Below are 27,509 nucleotides of genomic sequence, written 5' to 3' on the forward strand. Positions count from 1 at the left end.
TCACATTCTACACTTTCCCCCCCCAGTCAGGCAGCACGCACTCAGTAAAAGTGACTGCTTCCAGTGTTATAGGCACACAATTATTAATTGTTCCTCCACACTGGCAATACTAAAATAGAACAAACTAGAAAACCAAAGAAATTAATACACAAAACACAAATACATGCAGCATAGGAAAAAATTCAAATCCATTACAGAAAATTATTGCCGCGAGTATAGTACCAATAAAAATATTGGCACAGGTTCTGTAGAATCTAAGCAAAGAAATATTTAATACTTCTGCCCATTATACCCCGGTTTGTAAATTAAGCAGTAATTTGTTCCTGTTCATGCATGCCAGTGGCCATTAAAATACAGAATCATGTTGCACGTAATATAAACTAGGATCAAAAGAATGATTTTTCACAAAGCAGCTTATTAAAAGTAGAAAAAGGCATTTTTTTTAAAAAAGCATTTTCATTAAAAACATTGCTTTACGCCAATCATTCCATAAACCACAGATGTAGCCAGTGAGGCAACTATAGGTTCAACAATTGTTTTTCATTTAAAAGACTCAATTTCATATGCATAAAACAAACCTCCATTTTTACAGGACAACAACAATGGTCAGTCAATTCCTTAAGTGGCATTACATATGAAACAAGTGGCTCACTTTTATTTAGCCTAAAAAAATATTTTCCAAGAGCTTCCATTTGGAAAAATGTACATGCAATTTTGAACAAACAAAATGTGAGGATGGTGTGAATGAGTCAAAACTGAAAAACAGCCAAAGTGGAATACAATTTCCAAAAAAACACAGGAAATGCATCAATACAAGACAGATGTTAAATACTGCAGATGGCTCAGTGTAGTATATTTTCTGCTGAACATATGACTCTGAATAACAGTATTCTCTGAAAGCTCTAAAATCAGATGCAGCTAAGCACTGCCTTTGTTTATTTCTTCAGACTTTTTATTTCTGCCTGATAAAGCTGGAATGCAGAAATGTGACAATCCCAAACAAGCTGAAATCTCTTTCAACCAACTCTGAGCAATCACTTCTTTAAAAGGGATATCATCTTTACAAAACAGCGTTTAAAACCACCTTAATTTGGGAAAGGAGAATTGATGTATGAACCATGCACCATTTCTGGTGCACTGGGGTAATGGAATTACTTTGATGCAGTTTCCACCCTCATATGGTGCATCTGTCTACAAACTAAACTAGTTCATCTAAATTGAAATGATTTTTGGTTTAAAGGCTGTTTTACTCAGCAATGATTCCAGACTGCCTAAACTTGTGTTGACATCACTTAACATGGGATCCAAGCCAATATTAAAATTGAAAATTTTAAGTATAAAATGAGGCACCAATCTGTATTCTGTGAAGCAAAAGGGTCCACCTTACAAATGGCTAGAAAATGAAAACATATTTAAAACAAAATTTACATTGTTTATACACCCATGGTGATTTGTTATTGACTACCAACACAATAATGGTCAGTGAAACAAGAAAAAAAGACATTCCTAAGGAGGTAAATGTGCCTTCCAATGTATCCAGATTTTAAAAAATGAGAAATTAGTAAAATCTTAGCATGTTTTCTGTCTAACTGGCAAATAATGTTTACAATAAATATAGAACAAGTTTATTTACTGTGAAATTAAACTTGCACAGCATATTTGAATCTGTCCAATACCCCAATTTCCTCTAATGTTATCCAATAGAAATTGCTGATTAGCCACAGGGATAACACCGTTTTAGCCACATGCAATAATTTTCGTAGAAAACACCTTACATACTCAACAGGTAAAACTAATTCACAATGTTTGTATTCACTTAAACATCTACCACCATTCAGTAACCAAGCAAGTAAAACACTCAATCAGAAAACACTTACATATTCTGCTTGTTGTCTTACCACATTACCAGTAAATACACAAAAAGGTTAAAGTACACATGCTATGCAAATATAAGCATTGGCATCACATGCCCAATGATAGTAAATAAAAATGTGAATAATTGATACTAATCAGAAATGCAATTAGTCACATCTGGATTCCCAATTAGCCACATGTGGCAAGTAGCTAACATATTGGACAGCACTGCACTATGATCACATTTCTCCTCATGAATTTCATTACTTTTGACACAAACTTATATATAATCCCCACCACTTACACCGTCCACACTTATCCCAAACAGCAGCCTAAGATCAGGCAAATGCCACTAACCATTCGCCATAGACAGCAATTACAAAAGGTGCCGCTTAAAACGTATTAAGCACACCATTTCCGTCAGTTCAAAAAGAATAATTGTTTGCCTCAGCTGTTCGCACCTGGTTAAAGTGCAATTACTATTAAGTCCTTTCATAGTTCTTGGTGAGCCCTTCAAGATTACATTATTTAGGGACAAGAGAAGAAAATGACTGTACAAGCAGTTCCAATTACATTCAAATATGCGACAGCAGCCCCACCACCTCCAGTCACTCCCCCACCCAGGACCTCGAACTCCCGCAAGCCCTTCTTGTTGGCATGTTGAACTCCTCATTAGATGCGGGGATGATGCACAACTTCTTGCTGTCCCCCACGCCACATTGCCCGCCAGCACCAGGATCTCGGCCGTCAGGTACTCGAGGACCCTGGCCCCCGATGCTTTTGCACCAAAGTACTTTTTAAATTTCTTGGTTACAGCGTCCACCACGTATAGCTGGCAAATCACATCCACACCAACACGCCCGACATAAGTGGTGCAGATTGTACATTTACAGAAGTAAAGACCCATCATGCCCAGTCATTAGCCAGCATGTTCCATGGATTTTGTTCATCTGTGCACATCAAATTACCGCTAAAAACATCCCTATGATTGGTCAGTGATAAACAAACACAGATAGATCCTGTGAAAGCAGCATTCACTCCCCTTGCACCTATTCTGCAGTTTTCCCATTCCGTTCCAAACCCAGGTCTGTTCCCTCCCTTTTGCTTCACACACACACACCACCGAGAGAGAGAGGAGGGCCAGGGGAGGAGTTTGTTGTCGAAAATACATACTGCTTCAGCTTAACATGAGTTCGTAATGAAAATCTTTCAGGCTCCTGGGAACAGCAAACAGTCTTTTTTTTCAGATTGAGAAGCTCTATATTGAAGGATAAAGGGGTCGTAAGAGAGAAGGGGAGAAAGAGAGACAGACAAATATGTTCTGCAGGAAGAGAAGAGAAAACAACTTTCAGTTATGCAGCACCTTTAACAGGGAAATGTCCCAAAGTGCTTCACAGAGGCGTAATCAGACAAAATGGATGTCGAGCCAAAGGAGGAGATATTAGGAGGAGCAACCAAAAGCTCAATAAATAGGTAGTTTTTAAGGAAGGCCTTGAAGTAGATGAGGGGGGAGGGGGGGCAGGTAGGCGGGTAGAAGGGAAGGGGAAAAAAGATGCAGTTTAGGGATGAAATTCCTGAGCACGGGGCTCAGACAGCTGAAGGCACGGCCGCTAATGGTGAGGTGAAGGGAGGAATGAGTTACAAGAGGCCAGAATCAGGGGAGCTGAGAATTCTGGGAGGGTTGCAGGAACAGAAGCCATTACAGGCATATAAGAGAGACAAGACCATAAAGGGTTTTAAATACAAGGATGAGAATTTTACATTTATAGCATTGGAGGACTGGGAGCCTATGTAGGTCAGCAACGAAAGGGGCTATTATGGAGCAGAATCTGGTGCAACGTTAGAGGTAGATGCAGGCGGTCTTGGAGAGGAATTATGAGCTCAGGGTTGAATAGGACACCAAGATTATAAACTGTCTGGTTTAGTCTGAGGAAGGGGATGGAATCAATGGCAAGGGTATAGAGTTTGTAGCAGGGGCTGAAGACGATGGCTTCAGTCTTCCCAATATTTAACTCGAGGAAATCGTAGCTCATCGAAGACTGGATAATCAGACAAGCAGTCTGACAACACAGAGGCAACGGAAGAGCCGAGAGAAAGTTGCTGGAGAATTAGAGCTGGGCATCGTCAGCGCTCATGTCGAAGCTGATGCCATGTCTGCTGACGATGTCGCCAAGGGGCAGCATGTAGATAAGGAACAGGAGGGAGTAAAGGTTTGGGTGCGGGAAGAGAAGCCATTGCTGGAGATGCTTTGGCTACAACTGGATAGTTAAGAGTGGAGCCAAGCAAGGAGAATCTCAACGAGCTGGGCAACGGAAGAAAGGAGGCTGGTGTGATCGACCGCATCAAAGGCTACAGAGAGGTTGAGGACGACGACAACAAAATATAATGTAGCACGGACACAGTTGGAGGATGTCATTTGTTACTTTGATTAGGGCCCTTTCAGTGCTGTGATAAGGACGGAGAGATTCAAACATGGAGTTGCAGGAAAGATGGTCACAGATTTGAGACAATAACACATTCAAGAACTTTGCAGAGAACAGGGAAATTGAAGATGCAGTGGTGGTTTGCAAGGACACAGAGGTCAAGGGTGTTTTTTTTTGAGGAGGAGGTGATGTCAGTGGTTTCAAAAATGAGGGGATTGGAGGGGGGGGAAAAAGTACCCAAGGAGAGGAACCCATTCATGACATTGGGGCACAGGAAGCATAGTTGGGTGGTCAACAGTTTAGTGAGAAAGGAGTCAAAAGAACAGAATATGGGTTTCATGGACAAGATGAGTCTGAAATTGGCATGGAGCAGGGAGAGACAGGGACCCAGGTTTGAGGCTCGGGCTGAGGCAGCTGATTGGATGGTCTCAAACTTAATGATAAAGAAGTGCAAGAGCTCCTCGCACTTATTGTTGAAGTTGAGGGTGGAGCGGGCAGGGAGAAGGGTTTAAGGAGACATCCGATAGTGGAGAAAACAAGCTGGGATTATCTTTGCTCTCCAGGATACCACCGGAGTAATGGGCCGTTTTGGCAGAGGAGAGCGAGGTCTGATAGCGATATAGCCCAACCAAATATGGTGTGCGCTATATATGCTTAAGTTTGCTCCCTTTGGACTTGAGGGAGTGAAGATGGGGGCCACACCAGAGGGAGCAACCTGAATGGAACAGAGTAAAGGTTAAGCTGGGGACAAGAACATCAAAAGGTGGTTGTGAGGGAGTGGTTAAGCAAATGGTTGCAGAGGTATTGTGGCGAATGAAGGGCCAAAGATTACGCAGCTGTGATTTAGAAACTGCAGTTCTAAGTGACTTGGGGGAGGGGGGGGGGGGGGGGGGGTGCAGGGAGAGAAAGAACGGTTTTTTTCCCCCCCAGGGATGGGCACAGGAGGAAGGTGAGGTTGGAAGGGAGTCGTGAGAGATACAAAGGAATGGTCATAAATGGCCTTTTCTGTGATGACCTTGGAAGTAGAAAGACCACAAGTGATGGCATGGTGGAGGGAATGGTTGTGAATACGGGTAGGAGAGTTTCTATGGAGGGAGAAGTTTGAGGACAGGGAGAGACATGAAATTAAAAAGGAGATTGGCCAAACCCATTTCATTTCTAAAACATTAAGTTTTGAAACAAAACATTTGGCTACAACTTAAAAGCAAGGGTGCTGCACTGGCCATACTGTTGCATATCTATCTTTGACACAATTACTGTAATAAATTTATATAATGTTCCAATCATTCTTCAAACAATTTAGACTTTTTTTTTAAATAAAAAAAATCAAATTAGCATCAGTTATATTTTGCATTTGGATGGACTGAGCAGACTGCAGTTGCATATTCCACTCACAGGCTGACAGATGTCATCACTGTCATTCTAACAAACCCAGTGGAGAAAGCACGGAGGAAATTACTTGTTTAAAAAAAGACAAAAATAAATTTATACAGAGGAAAATGTGGCTACACAAATAAAATTACAATATTTTGTAGGAAAAATGTTAGTTTCAAAAAGATTTGCATTCCTCCTCTTCCTATTTTTTTTTAAAATAGGACCAGTAAAGTACTTTTACTCTCCCCCAATCATCTCACATAATAGTGTTTCCATCCAGGTATACAGATAGCCCAGTACCAAGTTGTAACTCTATTCCTTCTCTCCTTTTCCCCCCTCCCAGGAAGCCCACAGTTGGCACCTTGCTCAGAAGCACACTGCTAAAAAAAGTACAACCGACCTTGCGTTAATATAGCACCTTTCACAACCACAGGACCAGATAATCACTTTTTAGTGATGTTGACTGAGGGATAAATGTTGGCCAGGATGCCGGGAGAACTCCCATGCTCTTTTTCAAATAGTGTCATAGGATCTTCAGAGTCAGCCGATAAGCCAGGTGAAGCCTTGGTGTCTCGTCTCATTTCAAGAGCCGGCACCTCCAACAATGCAGCATTCCCTCACTACTGCACTGATGTGTCAGCCTAGATTATGTGCTCAAGTTTCTCAAATGAGGCTTGAATCCACATCCTGAGGAGAGAGAGAAATTCCACTACTGAGCCAAGATTGCATGCTCATTATTTGGCGAATGGCTGGTGACGACTTGTATATCATTCCAGAGTTATAGTGCACGTACCTGCTATTTCTGATTAACAAAGTATGTAATTTCATTGCGTTTTCACATTTAGCTTTGCAGCCTCTCACAAAGAGTAACCATGAGAGCTAAAATGAACACTTCTGAAAAATCCATCAACTGTCTTAAATGGTAATTGATGCTGCAACAAATTAGAAATTAAACAGCTGAAGGATTATCCTATTCTCTACTACTCAACTGTAAAAGTGGTCTAAGCAGTCATTTATCAGATCGATGTAAAATATGAAAACATTTCCTATTTTAATAAAGAAACCTCATTCTTATTGCAACAACCTTTAATGGGGAAAAAGGTGCGGTGCATTCTGGTCAACAGTAACATCAGCTAGTCAAGGTTAGGAGACAGAATGGCAATCATGAACAAGAAGCAAATGTACATTCTCTGATGCTTTCTGTAGGAGGGTGCAGAAGTTTACCCCAGACCATCTTGCTTAAAAAAATTGAAAGCAAGATAGACAGCCACATCAATAGCAAGCAGAACTCATTTTAAGAAGCAAATCCTAAAAAAACACAGGTCAACAGAGAAATAACAGATTTCCTGAAAGTGGGGAACTGCTTTGTTCTACAGTGCTGGAATATCAAAATTCATGAAATTATGGAAAAAATTAGGGCTACAGTACCACAAGCAACTGTCACGTGTACACTGCCATGTTTTCTGCACAGCCGCTTGTTGGTGTTTTCCACATGATCCAAAGTACATCTGTCTCCCTTGTGCACGGGGCTTCACTCAAAGATCAGACTGCTACAACCAGCAGATTTTAAGCAGAGTACCAAACGCACTAGCTCTAACACACTGGTGCAACAAATGGATGCACTATGAGTGAAACCAATCCTATGGTACTGCTTTTGTATTGATTTTTGAAAAATGTGTGCAATCTTTCACCCACAGTAGCAGCTGTACAAGTGTCTTTTCTCAGCATTACTAACTTGCAAAAAGCCAACCTTGAACCTTTCAATATTGTGAAGAATTTTGGCAGCTACTTTTATGTGGTGCTTTGGGCAGTTTGTACAAAAGCACCAATTAAAAATAAATGATGGGCGACAAAATGCTTTCTGAAATTTGCATTCAATTTGAATATTCTACTTTGAAGCCACTGGTTCAGTTCAACATGTACAATGCAAAAATACAATTTAAAAAAAAGTAGAAAGGTTGCACCAGCATACTGTCTGTACAATTCAGTAGTTGGTGTTAAAAATATACTAGTGGGTAATGTATATTTGTAACTAACTACTGTATTGTACAGACAGGATTCTAGTACAACCTTTCTACCGAAGAGGTCTTTAAAAAAAATTTCAAGATTCCATTTACCTGCTCACAAACAGTTTTTCAGCAAAACTGATGGATTTTTATTGAATTTTGTGATTTAGCCAAGAACACTAAAAATTAACCATCCATCTTAATAAAAGCTTGTTACAATGAAGTTATACTATAGGCCATTATATGTAGCACTTTTTAAAAAAATTATGCAGCCTTAATAATGACAGATGGATACTAGGGCTTTTTTTGTCTATATTGGATTACTGAAATTTATTACTTGGCGTATTCAGGATTAATTATGCCTTCAGGCAACTGTTCCTTGCAAATTATGGAAAATAGACATTTTGTTTAGGAAAACAAAACTCAGTTAATAAACATCTGCATCTTATTTTGTCAAACAAAGGTGGTTTTAATATGCTAATGTTGACTGAATGCTAATGCTTTGGGGTGCACCTGTGTTTATTGTTCTTTTACATAGGACGTATCAAAAATACAAATGTCAAGTGAGATTAAAAGTGCCAGTTTGTTAATATGTTACAGGTTCTTGAACCAGTAGTTGCAAGTCACCTGGCACAGATCAAAAAAAGTGCTGGGGCACTGACTCTTTAATAATAACTTGCATTTATATAGCATCTTTTAAAAAAAGGTCCCAAGGCACTTCACAGGAGCGTGAACAAAATTTTAAACCAAGCCACGAGACGATATTAGGATAGGTGATCAAAATCTCGGTCAAAGAGGTAGGTTTTAAAGAGCGACTTAAAAGGAGGGGTAGAGTGGCAGAGAGGGAATTCCAGAGCTTCGGGCCTAGGCAGCTGAAGGCACACCCACCAATGGTGGAGCAAAGGAAATCAGGCATGTGCAAGAGGCCAGAATTGGAGGAGTGCAGAGATCTGAGAGGGTTGTAGGGCTGGAGGAGGTTACAGAGCTAGGGAGGGGAGAGGCCATGGAGGGATCCGAACACAAAAATGAGAATTTTAACAGCTGTGTATGGGGTGAAGACATGGGTCAGGCCTACGAGCAAGGGTGGAACCACTGCTTCTTTGTACTCCTTTTGATGTACAACTGTGGCCAGGGGGTTCCAATTATAGTTATATTGGGCTATCCACACCTAGCTCATCAGTCTACAGCCTGAAGCTAGCCCTAAGTCAGGAACTCTGTGGCAGTGCTTCACCATGTAAAAAATGAACATCCATTTTCAACATATGTCGAGAAGTAGCTCAGGGAGATGTGCATCTATTTTGAATATACAGTGGAGTTTATAGATTACTGTCATTTCATTGTTTTGCACTGAAAACTGTTTATTTGCCCATCCTAGGTTAAATAAGTGGCCTGTTAGTTTAGAAACCAAGTCTTTGACTATAGTCAATCCTCCCATCAAAAGTGTGGAGAATCAAATGACCCTACATGGTACATTCCATTAGGTTGGCAGTGACAAGGGTTCCCTGTTCGATCTCTGAACATTATTATCGTCATCTTCTGTCACCTAATGTAGATGAGGATGAAAATGAGAACTGTTCTGTAACCCAGATTTTTTAATCCCTCCTGCATCTAATCCCACATGAACTCTTCCCTGCCCCCCTTCCAGTATAGAAAGCCTGTCACACACATGGACAACACCAGCCATTGTCTTCCAGTAACTTCAAAAGCCTATAATTTATGTCTGATAATTTTCCAAGTAACATCTTTGGATCCTTATAAACATGGGCCAATTTTGCCATTGATTTAGCACTGGATCTTAATTTCACTAAGTCACTGATATCAAAAGCAAACTAAGTGTCTTCTTGTCATAACGTTTCTTTTATATGGTACATACTTCCCAGTAGCTCATTTTTTTTTTTGAATACTGCACTAGTAAATGGCACACACCAGACGAGTCAGGGCCCCAAAATACAAAAATTTCATGCAGCTTCTCAGCAGCTACTTAACTATTTCTACATATCTGGAGAAGTCAACAAGTACAAGTAACAAATACCCTTCTTGAATCAAGGAATGAGAGCAACAAAGTATATCCTCAGGTACTCTTTGGAACTGTAGGCTTCATGAAGATCACTGGCCCTGCTGGGATAGTTTTGAAAATTGGCATATCTGACATGACTATGTAAATCACATCTTCTCAAGCCAGCAAGTTTTCATTTTGCCCAAGTGATACGTAACATTTCTAGCACATATAGCTTCAGGGCTGCCTTCATTCTTTGCCTGTTCTGCACAGTGTGGTAATTCATTAGGTTGGAACAATTAGATCTTGACTAAGATGAATCGATGCCGTAACTCCTCTCGTGGGTAGAATGTCTCATTCCTCCTTTGCATCCACCAGAGGATTTCTGGATAACATGTCTGGTATCAAGCCTGGGCAGTGAAGGTGAAAATTACTCCTATAATCTATGACACTTGGAATGGTGCATTGTCAGGTGTGATCAAACAGAGACCTAGTCGGCTTGTGCAGGGACAAGAAAGATCCCACGGCACTATTTGAAGAGGAAATGGAATTCGCTTGCTGTTATGGCCAATATTTATCCCTCAAACACCACCAAAACAGATTAACTGGTTGTTTATCCAAGTTGCTGTACACAGTGGTTGTCGTGTTTGTTTACATAACAGTGACTACATTTCAGGAGTAATTTATTGGCTTTTTTTTTATTCGTTCACGGGATGTGGGCGTCGCCGACAAGGCCGGCATTTATTGCCCATCCCTAATTGCCCTCGAGAAGGTGGTGGTGAGCCGCCTTCTTGAACCGCTGCTGTCAAGTGTTTTGGGACATCCATAGGATGTGAAAGGTGCAATATAAATGAATTCATTTAATAGGAAAGGCTTAGTATAAACAAATTTCTCAAAGAAAGCTTTTAGACTCAATAAATAGGGTTTCCCTTTGGGTAAACGTAATGTTTGAAATCACAGCCTGGCAGAGAAAGCGAATTTCTCAATAGGCAAACCACAGGCAGTTAGTGTCAAATTTGAATGCATCAGTTGGTCTTGCATTCAAAAATTGCCATTGCTGGATCTACACAAAGTCTGATGATCAATCCTGGAATATTGTTGGATGACCTCTATACTCAGAATGTGGCCCACGTTCAGTAGAGCAGCAAATTGTCTATTAACTTGGATAGTCAGGGATGGACTCCTGTTTGTAAAGTCATCTTTTTCCCTGAAGGTGACAAATAAATATGAATTCTGTTGTTCCAGCCATCAGAGTGGTGGCAATTTTGTATTGGTGCCCTGTCTCTCGGAAACCCCTAATGTAGTCATTGCTCTTTCCCACTGGTAACTTTCTTGGCTGTAAATTAACTCTTCCTTGAGGCCAAAGAGATTTCTAGGGAGTTGTATTTCGACATGGGCAGGTACAGTTGTTGAAATTGGGTACACTATATCAAAAACATTTCAGTTACCAGTCCTGGTCATTGATTTAACTCCTCTTTCTAGAGTTGCCAAATCCTAATGCTACAGTTTTGCACCTTCCGCCTTGGATGTAAGATTGTATTTCAAACCCCTCCCTGCAACTGCTCCATATGATTTATGCATCCTTCCTGACATGTCAGTGAATAGGTCTGTAGGAAGATAAACAGAGAAATCTCTCATGTTTAACTTTACATAAAAAGATTAAACAATATTTTAAAAATCAATTTCAGCTCTGGTTATGTGCAGTAGAACTGAAGCTGATCCTACGATGACAAAATTTAAATCCAAACAAATTCAAAACAACCTATCAATGGGGTATATTTACCATTTCACCCACCCCCCACTCTATGTAGCTTGTAACAGATGTGTCACAATTTTGTATGCCCGTAACTTAAGTCACTTTTCCACTGGCAATGGTTTAATATTTTCACCAAACACTAATCCTCTTAAAAGGCTTTACAAATTTGACAGGAATTGGTCTCTCTTAAAAAGGAAAAAACATTCAGTATCCTATATTAAACATGCAAAACTGACATTCTGATACGATTTAATAGAACATTGGGGTAAAAGCTGAGAATGCAGCTTTGATATGCCTTCATTTCTTGCTTGGTTCTCTCTCCCCACCAACTAAAAAGGTATTTTTGTTCTGTCATCAACTGTTAGACTGAAATAACCTCTGAATTAACAGATTCTTCAACTTCTTCCAAAGAACCAAACATGGCATGCATATAGGAGAGGATATTTGAATAATAACCAGTAATAATGTTACAAGTCAGCAACTGCATCAGCACTTTTCTATGTCTTGCATTGTTTACCCAGTTTCCCCCTCCCTCCCCTACATGAGTGAAAGGAGCCACAACTCCATCTTCTCACGCCCCTGTCCCACAGGATCTTTACATTTATTACATAACAGCACAATTGTCTCACCTTTACAAAGCATCTTAACTAGCAGTATATTCATTAAGTGCACAGCATCATGCTACAACTGCAATGTTAAACTGCCTCATTTTTTGGGGGAGGGGAAAAAAAGGTTTCGGTTGCCTTTGGTTGTACCATGGGGAAAGCAGGAACCATGAAAAAGGCAGCAATTACACACTGCATTACATTTATAAGCAATTATCCAAGGCTTGTTCTTCTGATGGATCAGTGTGTAAATAATTCCTGAAGTGTGGTACTGAGCCATACGGACTAGTAAGGTCCCTGTTTCAAGTGTAGCCTGTGCTGAGTTAATTGATCTCTTGATTGTGGAAGGCAATAAAATTGGCCTCAGCAAATGCAGACTGGAGGAGAAATACCGCCACCACCTTGCACTTATATAGCACCTTTAACATAGTAAAACATCCAAATGCACTTCACAGGAGCATTTTCAAACAAAATTTGACACCGAGCCACATAAGGAGATATGTCAGGTGACCAAAAGCTTGGTCAAAGAGGTAGGTTTTAAGGAGCGTCTTAACAGTTTAGGGAGAGAATTCCAGAGCTTACGGCCTAGGCAGCTTTCCAGTTATCTCTACCAAAGATGGGATTGGGCCCACAGTGATCTCTCTCCCTCCTATCCATTGATCCCTGCTAAGGAAAGAATCGGACTCATTGCGGTAAGACTCCCACAGTTGAAAGCCTGCCAACAATCACTGTCTAGGCTCACACATGAATAGCCTCTTGGCTGCTGATGGCTGTGGAAGTGTCCTAGTAGAAATCACCACTTTTGTGTGAGGTGGAGGATCCCCTCCTCTAAAGTGGGACTAACACAGGAGTACCATCACCACAAGGTCTGCAGTAGTTCAAGGTGGTGGTCCATCACCACCTACATTGGGCAACTAAGGAGAGGCCATGCCAGTATCACCCAGATTCCAAGAACAAACTTTAAAAAAAAAAATTCCTATCCATGTTTGCAAATAGGATGGTGTGCTACTGAAAGTGCCCATCTCTTGCACTCCAATATTCAAATCCTCTGCACCCCACTGGACACGAGTGCTGGTTATAAATTCTTCCGACAAGTTTTTCTTTTCCCCCCCACCACTCAAATGATCAGTCCACGGCTGCAGTATAACTGTAGCTAACAGAGGCTGGTTCTGTCCAGTTGTAATGTGAAGTCACTGGATCCTTATCTGGTAAGTGCACACTTACTAGAGTTTGACCAGCACCCAGGTGTGGAAGTAATGAAACTCTCTGCATGTGTGATTTGACCCATGTACAAAACTGCACACACCTGCAGCTAATTTATTTTTGGGCACAGCAGGAGCAACCTCTTCTGCCTGCAAGGAGTGTCATAATGCTTTAAAATGGAATGGCTAACTGACCACTGCAAACTTTTAGAAATGGATCTTCATACCAGGCAGAAACTATACTACAGCCAACACAAGCTCAAAAGGGATGTGAGAAACACACTTGGATGGAATCTCATGCAGCTCAACTTTAGTGCACTTGGGCACTAAGCCAAAACCCAACACCCAAGTTCATACCGCTACTTTTTTTTTGTGTTGACACACAAAAACTGCTTTGCATCAGTGCAAAAAAAAAATCAATGCATTCTGTTGATATTAAACCCAAGCCAAGGTGACTTGTATTCCCAATTAGTTTGCTCAACAATATGCTTTAGGAACATAGGAATAGGAACAGGAGTAGGTCATTCAGCCCCTCGAGCCCACTCCACCATTTGATAAGATCATGGCTAATCAAAACTTTTCAACCAAAATAGATTTCTTACAAAAATGGTACAAGCAATTATATTTACTCCACCACAATGAATTTGCATTTTCCCAATGAAATTCAGAGTAAATACTACACAGAATTTCTAATTGATAATGCAAAATGCTTGGACTAATTAACTGGTTAGCCGACAATAGATTTAGTGGAAAACTCTATTAGAAGTATTATGCATTTAGCTATCAAAGGCAACAGATAAATTATTTTTGCCACTGGATTATGCAATCACTGCTCATAGTAAGTTAATTACACTCAAAAATAACTAGGAAAGATTATGAACATTACAGATTGTAGATCGAAGAGTTGGAGACTGACCCACAATCAACAGAATGAGTGAATGGCAATATTATGTGTGAACCCCCATGCAAACCTAACATCAAATGATGTATGCTCAAGAGACACACAGCTAATTGGCACTCAGTTTCTTCAAGCATCACAACTGCAATTTTGTCCCGTTTCCAAGCCGGTTGTCCTTTGCTGTACTGATTCAAATTGATAAAAAGATACAGTTCTAGATTGCAGTACTCAGTTCTACTGAAAGATCTCATTCAACTGACAGAATGTGACCAACCAACCAATGAATAGCACTGGAAAGTGGCCACAAGACATATCATTGGTCCTTTGAACATCTGGATGAAAAATGACATTCCTATTGAGGAATTTTAGTTTTGGATCATGTAATCACAGAGTAAGTGAATTCATGATAAGCACTGCACTTTTAGACTGAAATGCACTCAGCATAAAATGTGCACAGCAAGAGATACTGCAGATATACTGATATGTACCAATACAATTAAATTATACTGATACAAAGCCAGTATTTGATTTGCCTTTAAAAGTGGATGGAGCTATCTGTCGTCTGGTATAGGTGATAGAAACGATCAAATAAAAAAGGAATAATTTGTAAAATTTTACCCAATACCAATGACACCACCTCAAGTTCATTTTTGGTTTCCTTTACAATTAAGCTTGCCATTTTTGAGTGCAAGAACAGCGAGGGAGCACTGAACAACAAACATGGCAAGATGATTTCTTTCGAGCAAGGGGAAGAAATAAGTCTCCACTGCAATTACAAGGAGAGTCACTATTTATATTTTGACATTTATTGCAGCTTTTTGTTGCTTAAAGCTAATGTTTGAGCAAAGTATCCTTAAAAAGTGGTGGAGAGTAATCAAGGTTGCTTTGAAGTAAAGCGGTCTCCAAAACAACAGCCCTAGCTTTAGGAGATTGGAACCAAGTCTGTTGCAGACTTGATAATCTGTGGTGAACCAGACAAGTTGTTTCAGATCGTAAGATTCCTCATTCTCAGGTGATTTCAATCTCCATCTTAACTCCATGTTCATTTTCCTCTGAATTCACTATCCACTTGTCCTGTCGAAACCTCCCCCACCCATATTCATGGCCTCGCCCTCAACCTCACCATCTCCCAGGGTGTCTCTAAGCCTGGTCAATAACCACAGGAAATCTCCTCCACCACCTTGTATTGCTCACCACCCATCACCCCACTTTTCTCTGCATCTGTCCCCGGAAAAAAAACCTCACCCAAGTCAGTTGCAATTGCACTGTCAAACTTCCAACTTCCTAGCTTTTAGTCCATCATTTGCCATGATACTTCTGCAGCTGTTGATTTGCTCAACCACTCCTTCACCTACACCTTTGATACCCTCATCGCCAGCAAAACCTTCAGTCTCCCATCACAGTCATTTCCCTTGGTATAGCCACCATCTTCACCCCCTCAGTCCAAGCAGTACAAATTTGGAGTGCATCTGGCACACATTTGGCTGGACCTCACTCTTCTTCCAAAAATCAACCACTACTCAAGGATCATCCTGGAGAGCAAAGCTAAGCCCTGGTTTCTTTGCTCCACTACCAATCACCTCCTTCAACCACTCTCCCTCTTAATCTTCACCTCTAACAAATGCAAGCAGCTCATCAATTTTTTTTTGTCATGAAGATAGCAACCAAAATTCAGCTGCTTCCCACCCCTCCCTCTTGCCCACCAAGCCAATTCTACTCCAGCCACAAACCTCCATCCTCTCCTATATGGAACAATATTATCTGAATCAACTATAGGCTTGTCTATCAGGTTGGGCAGGCTACTTTTAACCAGATAGTTCTGCATAAAATTAGTATCTGAAATGATCCCTGTATCATATTTCCAATGCCAACAGCCTTAGTCAAGGACACATCACCAATTCTGCCAAAGACTAGAGTCTTTGGGAAATTAATACAATTAGATACCTTCCCAGAGAGGAAAAGCTAAAGGAGGTGCCTCTAACTAGTTTAAGATTTTGCCCAAATGCATGTCAAGGATGTAAATATATAGTTTACACAAGTTGACTGACTGCTGTGTATTTCCAGCATTTTAATTTCAGATTTCCAACATTTGCAGTGGTTCTTTTTTATTTTACCTTGCCTAGATAGGCTGAACTGACAGCAGATGCACATTCCTAAACTGCAGCCCAACCGCATTTCCCAGACAACACGCGGCACACTCGCATATACGACAAGCTTATTAAGATTACAGCTCCAGCTGACCTGGAAAGAGACAGGACCATCTGGAATGATGAATCAATCCCTTCCTTTTAAAAAAGGTATTAGGAATGATATGCTGCATTAAAACTATTTTGTAAATGCTGATACAATTTCTGAAAAAATATGAAAATTAAAAAATGTTAATGCCAATATAATTTAAAATGCATATTTTTAGCATTCATGCAACCAAATTAAGAGATAATACAGCCAATTTTAGCTTCATAGATCACTTCAGCAAGTGACAACAAGCAAACAACATTCTCCTTCATAATCGCTGACAATATACCCCAAACCATAGCTCAGAAATAATCCTGCTGCACCAACATGCAATTTGGACCTCCTATACACAGTTTGTCCTAATGTCCTACGAGGACAAGACAGCAGAATTAGCAACTACTCATTAAAAAGTAACAGAGCAGCTATTCTAATGGCTCAACAAGTTTATCCATGAGTGAATGAGTGATGCAGATCAGTAGAGTTCCAGGTTCAATCCTACTTTGTGTTGATCTCAGCCAAGGTAGTGGTTACAATTTGACTCAGTGCCCCAGGGTTAGGGAGAAATAAATTCGATCGCCATCCAGTGACCTCTGCTGCAAGCACGCAAGAGAACGTCAAGAGGGGCAAAATTGGCTAAACTGTGTTCCTCATGGTCAGATAGTCTGCTAGTACCAACAGCTAAGAATCAAGTGAATACTGGCCACTTTGGATGGAGTACCAGAAGGTGTTGAAGCTGGCAGAGAAAAGTAGCTGGAAAAATATCAAAAAGGCTGGGTCCTGTAAGCTAACATTCATATGCAATTTATTAATGCTCCAAACTAATTTTTTTAAAAGCTTCCTGTTGTACCAAAGACAAACAAAAATGCTCTAAAAGTTGCACAATACAATCAAGTTTGGAACGTTCATACAATCCAATTATTTTTAGATGTGCAAATATTGGAAGATTTCAACATACAGACAAAAGCTTGCTTTTCAGTGCAATCCATTGACAGGGCACCTGCTACAATTGACGCACGCACGCAATGGTAGTACCACAATTGTTCCTCCAGATGAGATCAACTAACTCAGCAGAGACTAAGAATCACTGAGGCAACAACTTGCATTTATATCACACTTTTCACGTAGTAAAATGTCCCAAGGCGCTTCACAGGAGCATTAACAAACAAAATTTGACACCAAGCCACATGAGGAGATATTCGGACAGATGAGGCAGGTTTTAAGGAGCGTCTTAAAGGAAGAAAGGGAAGTAGACAGGTGGTGGGGTTTAGGGAGGTAATTCCAGAGCTTAGGGCCCAGGCAGCTAAAGGCATGGCCGCCAATGATAGAGCAATTAAAAAATCAGGGATGCACAAGAGGCCAGAATTTTGGAGGAGCGCAGAGATCTCGGAGGGTTGTAGGGCTGGAGGAGGTTTCAGAGATAGGGAGGGGCGAGTCCAAGGAGGGATTTGAAAACAAGGATGAGAATTTAAAAAAACAAGGCATTGCCAGACTGGGAGCCTATGTAGGTCAGCGAGCACAGGGGCAATGGGTGAACAAAACCTGGTGAGAGTTACGATACAGGCAGCAAAGTTTTGGATGAGGTCGTGTTTATGGAGGGTGGAAGATGGGAGGCCAGCCAGGAGAACATTGGAATAGTCGAGACTGGAGGTAACAAAGGGCATGGACGAGGGTTTCAGCAGATGAGCTAAGGCAGGGGCGGAGACGGGCGATGTTACGGAGGTGGAAATTGGCAGTCTTGGTGATGGAGCGGACGTGGTCGGAAGCTCATCTCACGGTCAAACGGGATGCCAAGTTTGCAAACGGTCTGGTTCAGCCTTAGACAGTGGCCAGAGAGAAGGGTGGAGTCGGTGGCTGGGGAAACAGACAGCAATTCAAAATATAATTTTGCTTACATGTGTGAATCACTCAAGTTGCACTTCCAACATCTGTAGAGTTGGACTTACTCAACTAAACTATTGTCTTGCATTACACGACCAGCCACCAGATTATTTAGGAATTTGAATAATTTACACATTAAATGCAACCTAATTAACTGTCAAAAGAAATGTTGCTCAAAATTTAGCCAAATTCATCAAGTCCTTTTCAAATCTGCAGTATGGAAACAAACAGAAATAAAGCTCACTGATTTTCAAAAGCTTAACAGCTAATGGAGAATTCATGCTTATAAAAGAGGCTTAGCCTTCAAACTATAAGAGATCTAATTTGCACCAAGACCCCAAGTCTTCTCTTCCATTTAGAAACAGTTAAAGATATCCAGCAATTCCTGCTTGAAGTGCACGTGATTTGGTTCAGGAAAGATTTGGACCTGGCTATGACAACTCACTTGGTCTTATAGCATGACAACTTCACAGTCCACACATGAAGAATTAGCACTTCTTTGATGCAGAGGACAGCCGCCACACTTATGGAACCATACCCAGCATATCACCAACTTTTGGAAAAGACTGTGAAATACAAAGAAGATACTGAACATGAGAGTAGAGGGATTAGGTCATACGGACAAACTAAGAAAGCATATTCAAATCAAGAGCTAGTAGTTCCCAAAGAGATCAGGATCCAGGGCATGTCCTAGCTTCTGAAACTTCTCTCTCGACAAAGACCTCTACGACAGGTAGGTTCCCATCTCAATAGCCATTAAAGTGACCAGACATCAGGTCGGCAGGTAGGGTGCGGTGTCTATACATACAAAGGAATCAGTAATGAGAGGACATGGACAACTGCACCACAGTACAAAAATCTCTGGCCACATTCCTCTGCAATAATGCTATCAGGAGGATGAAAGGGAGAACTACTCTCTTATCTCCAAGTCTTAGAACTGTAGGGAGAAGAAAACTAGTATTACATAATTCAGTCATGACTCGGCAACACCTGTATAGTGCAGGAATATTCCATTCCAGGGTGGTGGTGGTGACGGGGAAGAAAAATTAAGCACCAACTAAAACTAGCTCAAGTCAGAAAAATTGTCTCAAAAAACGTATTTATAAAAAAAGAGCTAAGCCACACGATCGTCCAATTTGAGGAAAGGTTTTCACATATTTTAGTTTAATGCTTCTAGTGCTCAGTTCACATTACACAAAAGCCAGATTTCACCTCAAGACATTTTTCATGGCTCTGCTAAAATACATATAAAGTTACAAGCATTTGCGTGTCTCACCCAAGAATGCTTCACTGAACTACACAATTATATTAAGCACATTGTTGTGTGGTATACTGTGGATCACAAACCTGATTCCCAAGAAAGCAGAACCAAGCAAGTTGTTTAATTTGTTCTGGTTCAAGCAAGTTTAGAATAAATCTCAGCAGTTATACCATTTTTGTGAAACTGGATTTTAGTCAGATTCATAATCATTCTGATTCCCAAAGTGGAGTATAACAAGGGTGATAAGAGTGACAAGAGTTGAGCTTGCTTGATCACATCATTAATTTGGAAAACAATGTGGGGGAAATAAAGTAATTTTGAAAATGAGAACCAATAATGTAATAAATCAAAAATGAAATTAGACAGTATCACATGTAAGTGTTCAATATCTATTACTACACAAATTTCTTGAATTTAGTGCAATAGTTTGTATAGCCTGAAGCAAAACAGTCCTGCAAACAATTACTGTACCTTTAATCATCATGCCAGTAAGAGGATGGGAACGACTGACATTGAAGCAGTATAAACTGGGGTAGGAAATAACATTCAAGTAGGGTTTTGAGCCCCAGTGCTTAGCATTTAGAAATCAGTTCGTCAGATAGTGTCTGTCATATTTCAGGATTTGGAAATGAGTTACATTGAAGTGGTGCTTTTTCATTGCATTCTGTGCAGGAGTGGATGGGTCCACAAGAGAGGCATCAGAGGAGCTTTGCCAGGTATGGGAGCATGATTCAAGTATTAAATTAACTCCTTTTATAAAAGTCAAGTTAAGAGTTGTTGAAGGGAAAAGAAATGTTTGGCATACAAGAGAAAACTAAGGTTCCGGGAGGCAGTGTGAGTGATGGAGGAGATGCGAGTGCCATCTGAGATCGATGGCAAGGCCAAGAATATTAGGTGAAGGGGGACAGCGACAGACCTGTTTAAAAAGGTAAGTGGTGGGAGCTGTTAGTTAGACTTGCCAGACATGAAGAAACAGTCCTTGAATAATTGAAAGAATCAAGTGGTCAGAAGGAGTAAAAACAAAAGGCATCTTCCTCTTTTGAAGATGTAACAATTGTCGGACGTGGATAGAAAGAAGATTCACAGAGATTATGAGAAAGCTTTGGCCAGGGCACAGGAGGAGGCTGTGGGACTGGCAGGCAGGTAGAGCAAACAGCGTCCATGAAAACATACCCCAATATGAGTCAGGACCTTCTTAAAAAAAAGAGGGGACACCATTAGAGAGAAAAAAAGAGCGTGTCTTAACTTCAGCCTTAGTAGGGCACCAAGTAGGAATTGAGTTCAGGCTGTCAAAATTTATTCGCCATGGGTCCCCTGCAGCCAACGGAGAGATTTCCACTCCGTCAGCTCAGGCAGGATTTGAATCCAGTTCCAGGTAGAATTTGAATCCAGGTTATAGAGGTAAAAGGGCAGTGGCCTTTTCTTCTGGCCAGTTTTCTCCCCATCCCGCCTCTCCTCAAGGTGTCGACTCCGTGGCAGGCTGCTGTTCCATCGGTGCCGGTTGCCAAAGATACCGCATCCCAAGCAGCCATTATTAATGTGTGAGCGCTGACAATGAGTGTGGTAGGTTATTAAGAGTTATCGGTCTCACCCAGGGCCGTAATACTGGTGCTATATTTGGACTCTGGATTGGACTAGGGAAGGGATTATTGTCCAGTCACTCCTGCTGGAAAAGGGCTCAGGGGGACGTGAAAGTGTTTGGCTGAGATTCCCTTTTGGTTGAAACGACTGCCACTAATCACTATCTAAACTCACATGATGAACAGAAGGCATGGAGGTACCAGAGGGCACTCTGTGCCTGTGAACCCACACCCAAACACAAAGTCTGCGCATTTAGAAGTAGCAAAGCAAGGTGGGGGGTGGCAGCTATGGTGCTGTATCCCAGTGAGAAAAAGGAAAGGGGAGAAACAGGAGATCCAGCAACTCACTACAGACTGGCAATTGAAGCTGTCCACCTAGGAGGTTCAGTACTGTACCGCATGGTACACTTACTGACTGAACACAGAGAAGCTTCAACTTAAAATATCTTTGAAGCCAACTGCAATGGAAAGAGTTTAAGAACACAAAAAAAGACAAGTATTGGAAACGTTCCCCACCAAAGATCAGGGGGAAAAAAAAAGAGTTTGCAACCACTAAAGTTCAATTAGCATCTTTAAATTAGAATGAAATCAGAATTATTTGAGGTAAAATACAGAACTGGCATGGAATCATTCTAAATGTCAACAGTATATTCTACTTTGGGAAAGTCAGTGTCAAGAGTGTTAGAGTCAGGGTAAAGCTACACTGACCAACAATTTATATTACTCCAAAGTACTAAATATATCATATTTAGAATTGTACCTGCTTCAGAGTTGTTAAATTTTGTTGCTGATCTCAGCACTCACCATTTCGTGCTGGGAATGAGATTGTGTCAATCTGACAGCAACAGTTAAATGTTTGTAATCCAACATGGCTACCGGAAGTTATTGAGTGACATCATCAAGAACACCCTATAGGCAATTTGTTACTTAAGTTTCAGACTTTCTACAAGCATCCACATCCATCATTGGGATGTCCCTATTCATTCAAGCATGGGGTGTCTGCCAAGATTCCACCCCTAGGGGGGGCAGGCGGAAAGGCAGCCAGTTTTAGTGAAAGGCAAGGAAAAACCTTGGGAGATTTTTGCTCATGTAAATCTTGGTCTGTTTCAATGCTAAGACAGACTAAAAGTATTATAATTAGCTCGCGAACTGGGCAGAAGCAGTTTGAATTTAAATTTTGATTATAACTGTTACTTGGGACATCTACTTGCTGTCTGTAAAATAAAAACAACTTAAGGATTTGTATCTGGCCTTTCCTTGCTAAAGAGCTACCAGTCCACCTACTGAATTTTAGAGAAGCGCACCTGAGAATATATGCAAAAGACAGTATCAATTCAAAGGAGTGCTATTGTTATATTGAATATTGGGCAGCACGGGAACACTTCTGAATGCAAAATACAGGGACAGCTTTACGGGAGTGACCAGCAGTACTGAAACTGAAATAATATCTAAGGCAGAATCAAAATTTGTAATAGCATCTTCACCTCAGTCAGAGGGTTGTACAATGCTAAGGGGATGCTATGTTGTCAGAATTGCCATCTCTCAAAATGAGACAATAAGCCAAAATTTCATTTGTTGTTAAGTAGACATAAAAGACCCCATAGCACTATTAAAAGATGAGGACACAATTCTCCTGGTATCCTGGCCAACATTCCTCCCTCAATAAACATCACCAAAACCAGTTTAAGTGGTTATTCATTTCATTTTTTGTGTGTCAGTTCTTGTCCTACGCAAGTTGATTGACACACATAACAACCAGCACTACACTTCAAAAGCAAACATCCCCAAGACACAATAATATGTTATATAAATTTAAGTCCATTCTTATGAGCTACACTTAAGCCACTTAAAAAAACCACACTATCACACACACACACGACAATACTGAGAAGCAGAACACTATCACCGTGTATTGAATTGCAGCATTACGGTTACATACAACGCAAGTTAAATCTAAAACAACCAACCCCCACCCCCCCCACCTGCAATACGTTAACTGTACAAGCATTAGAAACATATACTATCTGAGTAGGGTGGCAAGAAAAAGATGAACTGCAGCAGCATTACTTTCCTCTTTTAGTATAGCATGGCCTCTCAAACATCAGAAACAAGTGTGAAATCAAGAATAGATTTTCTGTGACTGCTTCAAGTATAGCACAGGTCAGATGTTTCAATAAATTTGTTTGGCAGTTAAAACCCAAATCGTGATCTAGTATACTGCTATTCTCTCACCTGCCAACATCAAGGCAGATCACGTGAGGGCAGGTGATAAAACCAGTATGCAAAAACAAAGTGAAAAGGGTCCTCTTCACTTTAAATTTGTAGCTTACTCAGTGTTTAGAGATATCTGAGCAAGTGAAAGCACATTCTTGGACACAGCAGCGAAGGTTCACCAACTAATGCTGAATCCAAAAAATATCTGGAGTAAAAAAGAAAAATCCAAAAATATAACTGAATGCCACCCATTGAAGCATACCGCAGTAAGATTGTCACTCCACCCATGGATGCATATACCAGCAATGGAACCAATGGGACAGGAGAAGTATTTTCTGAACCAACTTTGCATCAAGCCGATAAACAACAAATATATTTTCTATTAATTATACGTAAAAAATAGAAAGAGAGACACCAGGTATTTTATTTAATTTCTGTTAGTTATAACTCAAACTCTATAAAAGCAAATAGCTTCCTGCGTTGTAGAGACAGAACAGATTAGAAACAGAAGCTGGACTTACTAAATAATTCAGCAACATTGGTACTTTTTTTTAAAGTCAAGCCATGCAAGCCTTTGTAATATAGCCCTCTTCTCAAAATTGAACTGCAGTATCTAAAAATTCATTATTAAATATTTTCCTCAAACTATCACTTTTGATGATCAGCTCAATACTGTACATGTCAAAATATGAACCTTTGAGGCCAACGAAAAGACTTAATCAGTGTCAATTTGAGAACCAATTAAACTCTCCAGAGACTTGAGCATATAGCCTAGGCTGACACTCCAGTGCAGTACTGAGGGAGTGCCGCACTGTCCAAGATGCGGTCTATTGGATGAGACTTTAAACCGAGGCCGGGTCTGCCTTCTCAGGTGACGGAAAAGATACCATGGCACCATTCGAAGGAGAGCAGGTGAGTTCTCCCTGGTGTCCTGGACAATATTTATCCCTCAAATCAACACATAAAACATATTATCTTGTCATTAACACATTGCTGTTTATGGGACCTTGCTGTGCATGAATTGGCTGCCATGTTTCCTACATTACAATAGTGACTACACATCAAAAATACTTCACTGGCTATAAAAGGACTTTGGGACATTCGGAGGTCATGAAAGTCGCTATATAAATTTTATATATATATTTTGCCACAGATTCTCAGAGACTCACACCACACTCCTCAGTTGAAACCCCCCTCAATATAGCTATAATAATCTCTTCTCCACCCCACCCTCGAACATGACAGCTTTCATGCTGAACACCATGCAAAAATGGTGATAAATCATCTGTATACAGTGTACTACATGACTATCTTTTGATATTAATTTTCAACTTGTATAGCAATGTACAGCTATCTTATCCAAATTTGAAATTGTATTTAAATAATTACACTGTAATTGGCATGACAACCGTGATTCTACCAACACTGCATTGTAAAAGTACTCTTTCTCTGCCCCCTCCCCCACCTTTATAAATAAAACATTCCCAGAACCCACTGGTGTTGCTATTTTTAATACTGACGATTGTAGCATATAGATTTTGACCCAATTTCCTAGTATGGCACAGTAATCAGATGCAACACTGAGGATCTCACAGTCACTGCTGGAGTCAGAATGGTGGGAAATGGGACAGATTTTCTCAATTACAGACACTATATATTATACACACACACACAATTTTTATTTAAAACAAAATGAGAGACACTATGCCACAGAGTGGAAGAACTGGGCATTATGCCTGTAATTTCCATGCTCAGGGAACTCCCCATCTCAGGGTGAGACAGGAAGAAGTGCAAGCAAAGGACCAAATCGAGCATGACCATGCTTCTCATTTTCTAGCAGCCAACTAGGCACTAGTGTTGGCAAAACTCTGGGAGCAGGTCATCTGCAAACCCAGCTGCCCAGGGAGATTGCATGACACGAGAAGATAATTTTTTTTTTGGTGGGGGGTGGTGGTGGTGGAGAAGGAAATCAATTGTATGTAAAGGTTAAGCACACTTTCAAAAAGGAATGTAACAGCTCAGGCATTTCAGCTGTTTTCATTTTTCAATAATCAAAAATGAGGGTTTTTTAAAAAAGTATATGCCACCTACAATTATGGGAAATACAATCTCGATCAGAATGAAAAAGGTTTTGTGGGACAATACAAACTAAGCTGAAAAAGGGTAGCAATGGAAAGTGGTAGACTTTAATTGTAGTCGTCCTAGATGGTACAAAAAAGCTTGTATTTTCTATATATAGCAACACGGAAATTCATTTAATCATCTCATTCCTAAAATATCTTATGTAGCGCGATACTACAATCGCCAAGTCTAGATTTTTTAATAAGTTCATTGTTGTGAAAAAAATACAAAAACCAATTGTTAAGGGATGAGATCTTTTCGCCAAATTAAAAAGGGATGTTATTTATTATTAGGTAAACCAATCATTTGTAGATGCAGTATGCAAAGAAAAACATAACAGAGGAACCCGATGTAATGAATTATCAAAAGCAAACGCCATTCCAAGAAAAAAAAACTACAATAAACTTTGCAGTCGCGTGATATGAGACACGAAGACAGGATGCTTTGTAAGACGGTTGATTTCTCAATGTCGTTCGAGAGGTTTCAAATGATACGTCAAGGCTACTTGACAATATTTCACATATCGCAAAGGCCTCAACAATCTGCCTTGCACATCATGAATACAGTTAACGTAGTTTGAAGATGAAGGATTGTAATGAAATATCTTATGTCAACTGTCGTAAGACGCGTTTACACCACGGCGATAAGAGTAAAATCTTGTTACTGCAATGGAAATAATGTATCAGTGTCAACGCTGGAATTTACAAATAGTTCAGGAATGCACTATATGCTACTTAGTTATTCCTAGATTAGAGCTCCGAGCAGTTCGACTGCCCAAGATCTGTACTCTGCTCGACATCACAACCTTGCTGCAAGGAAAATAATCGCTTAAAATGGTATTATTTAAATCTAACTGATGGCCAGCGGAAGGGTATGATGTTCACCTGACTCGGTTATTGTCAAAACAAAAAAAAGTCAAATGTTGAAAATGCACTTTTAACTGAGAAAACATCTGGACAGAATGAATGAGCCACGATTTTTTTTCCATTGGAAACATTTTTTTTAAATCAAATGCGTCTTACTTGAATCTACCACCGCAGTGTTGACACTGCTCGCCGACCCATCCTTGGTTGCAGATGCAGCTCCCATTCACACATCTCCCGTAGATACACGTCGCCTTGTCGCATTCTCGGCAAAGACCCACACGGGCCGAGAGAACGAGGTACAGCAAAGCGTAGCAGACACAGTACCTACAAGTATCCAGTCCGTCCCGGGCCGCCGAGGACCCTTTGCTCGAGTTGCATTGATTCCAACTCAGTCTTTTTTTCGGGTTCCCACCGCTGTTTGCAGCCGCCATTTTAACCTGTATATAATTCAGATTGTACGGAAACCCCCGCCCCCCCTTCTACTAACACCTACCACCCACACCCCCCCCCCCCTTCCAGCTGGGACTCCTCGGGACTGCGCGTTGAATAAAACAATATCGCGATCCTCCAAACGGGAGAGGACTCTGTGTTTATTTTTTTTTAAAGTAATAAGAAAAGCCGCTCAATTAGATTGGAGAGGCTTCAAGTAAACCATGCGTTAGGTCCCGAGCTTTAAAGCGTCTGAAAAAGTCAGAGAAGCTGTGTTGAGAGCAACAACAGAACACACAGGCGCTGGGACAGTGGTAATAGCCAGGAGGTCCAAGTCTGCACATAATGAGAAAATTCTATGTCTGATTTTTTTTTAAAAATCAAATAAAACCTTAAGAAACAACTTCAGCTGATGGAGAGAGGCTGCGCTCTGTATTTCTGCAGAAAAAGCCACGAGCTCATTTACACTCCACTCCAGAACGATAGCCCGGGGCACGCGCTCGGTTGCCCAGCTCCAGCTCCCAAATCCCCCCCTCCTCTTTCCTTCCTTCAGCTGCCACAAAGCTGCTAATTAAAGGGGCAGTGCTCACCGGGTTGCGCATGTGCGACTCTTTGCAAACAAAAAAAAACGCCTCTCTTTAAAAGGCGCAACATCCCCTTTTAATTCTCATTTTTAAAGCTGTCAAACAACTTGAGTGATTTCGCTTTTTTTCATTCGAGAAGCAAGTGTATTTTTTAAGGATTTACCCGCAATAGTATTTTTAAATAACAATAGGGATGTTGGAATGTATTATCAGGACCACTGATAAGT

General features: G+C 40.6%; 1 protein-coding gene across 6 annotated transcripts in view; it reads right to left on the reverse strand.

Annotated features, from left to right (window-relative positions):
* The window catches only part of atrnl1b (attractin-like 1b), a 713,064-nt gene extending 686,363 nt beyond the window's left edge, over positions 1 to 26,701 (reverse strand). For all 6 annotated transcript variants that reach the window (XM_068002149.1, XM_068002150.1, XM_068002151.1 and 3 more), the window contains exon 1: positions 26,426 to 26,701. In XM_068002149.1, the coding sequence (XP_067858250.1) occupies positions 26,426 to 26,700 (275 nt within the window). In that variant the 5' untranslated portion in view covers position 26,701. The remainder of the gene's footprint in view (positions 1 to 26,425) is intronic.
* Between the last annotated feature and the right edge of the window lie 808 nt (positions 26,702 to 27,509).

Source organism: Heptranchias perlo, chromosome 21 (genome assembly GCF_035084215.1).
Source record: "Heptranchias perlo isolate sHepPer1 chromosome 21, sHepPer1.hap1, whole genome shotgun sequence".
Lineage (NCBI taxonomy): Eukaryota > Metazoa > Chordata > Chondrichthyes > Hexanchiformes > Hexanchidae > Heptranchias > Heptranchias perlo.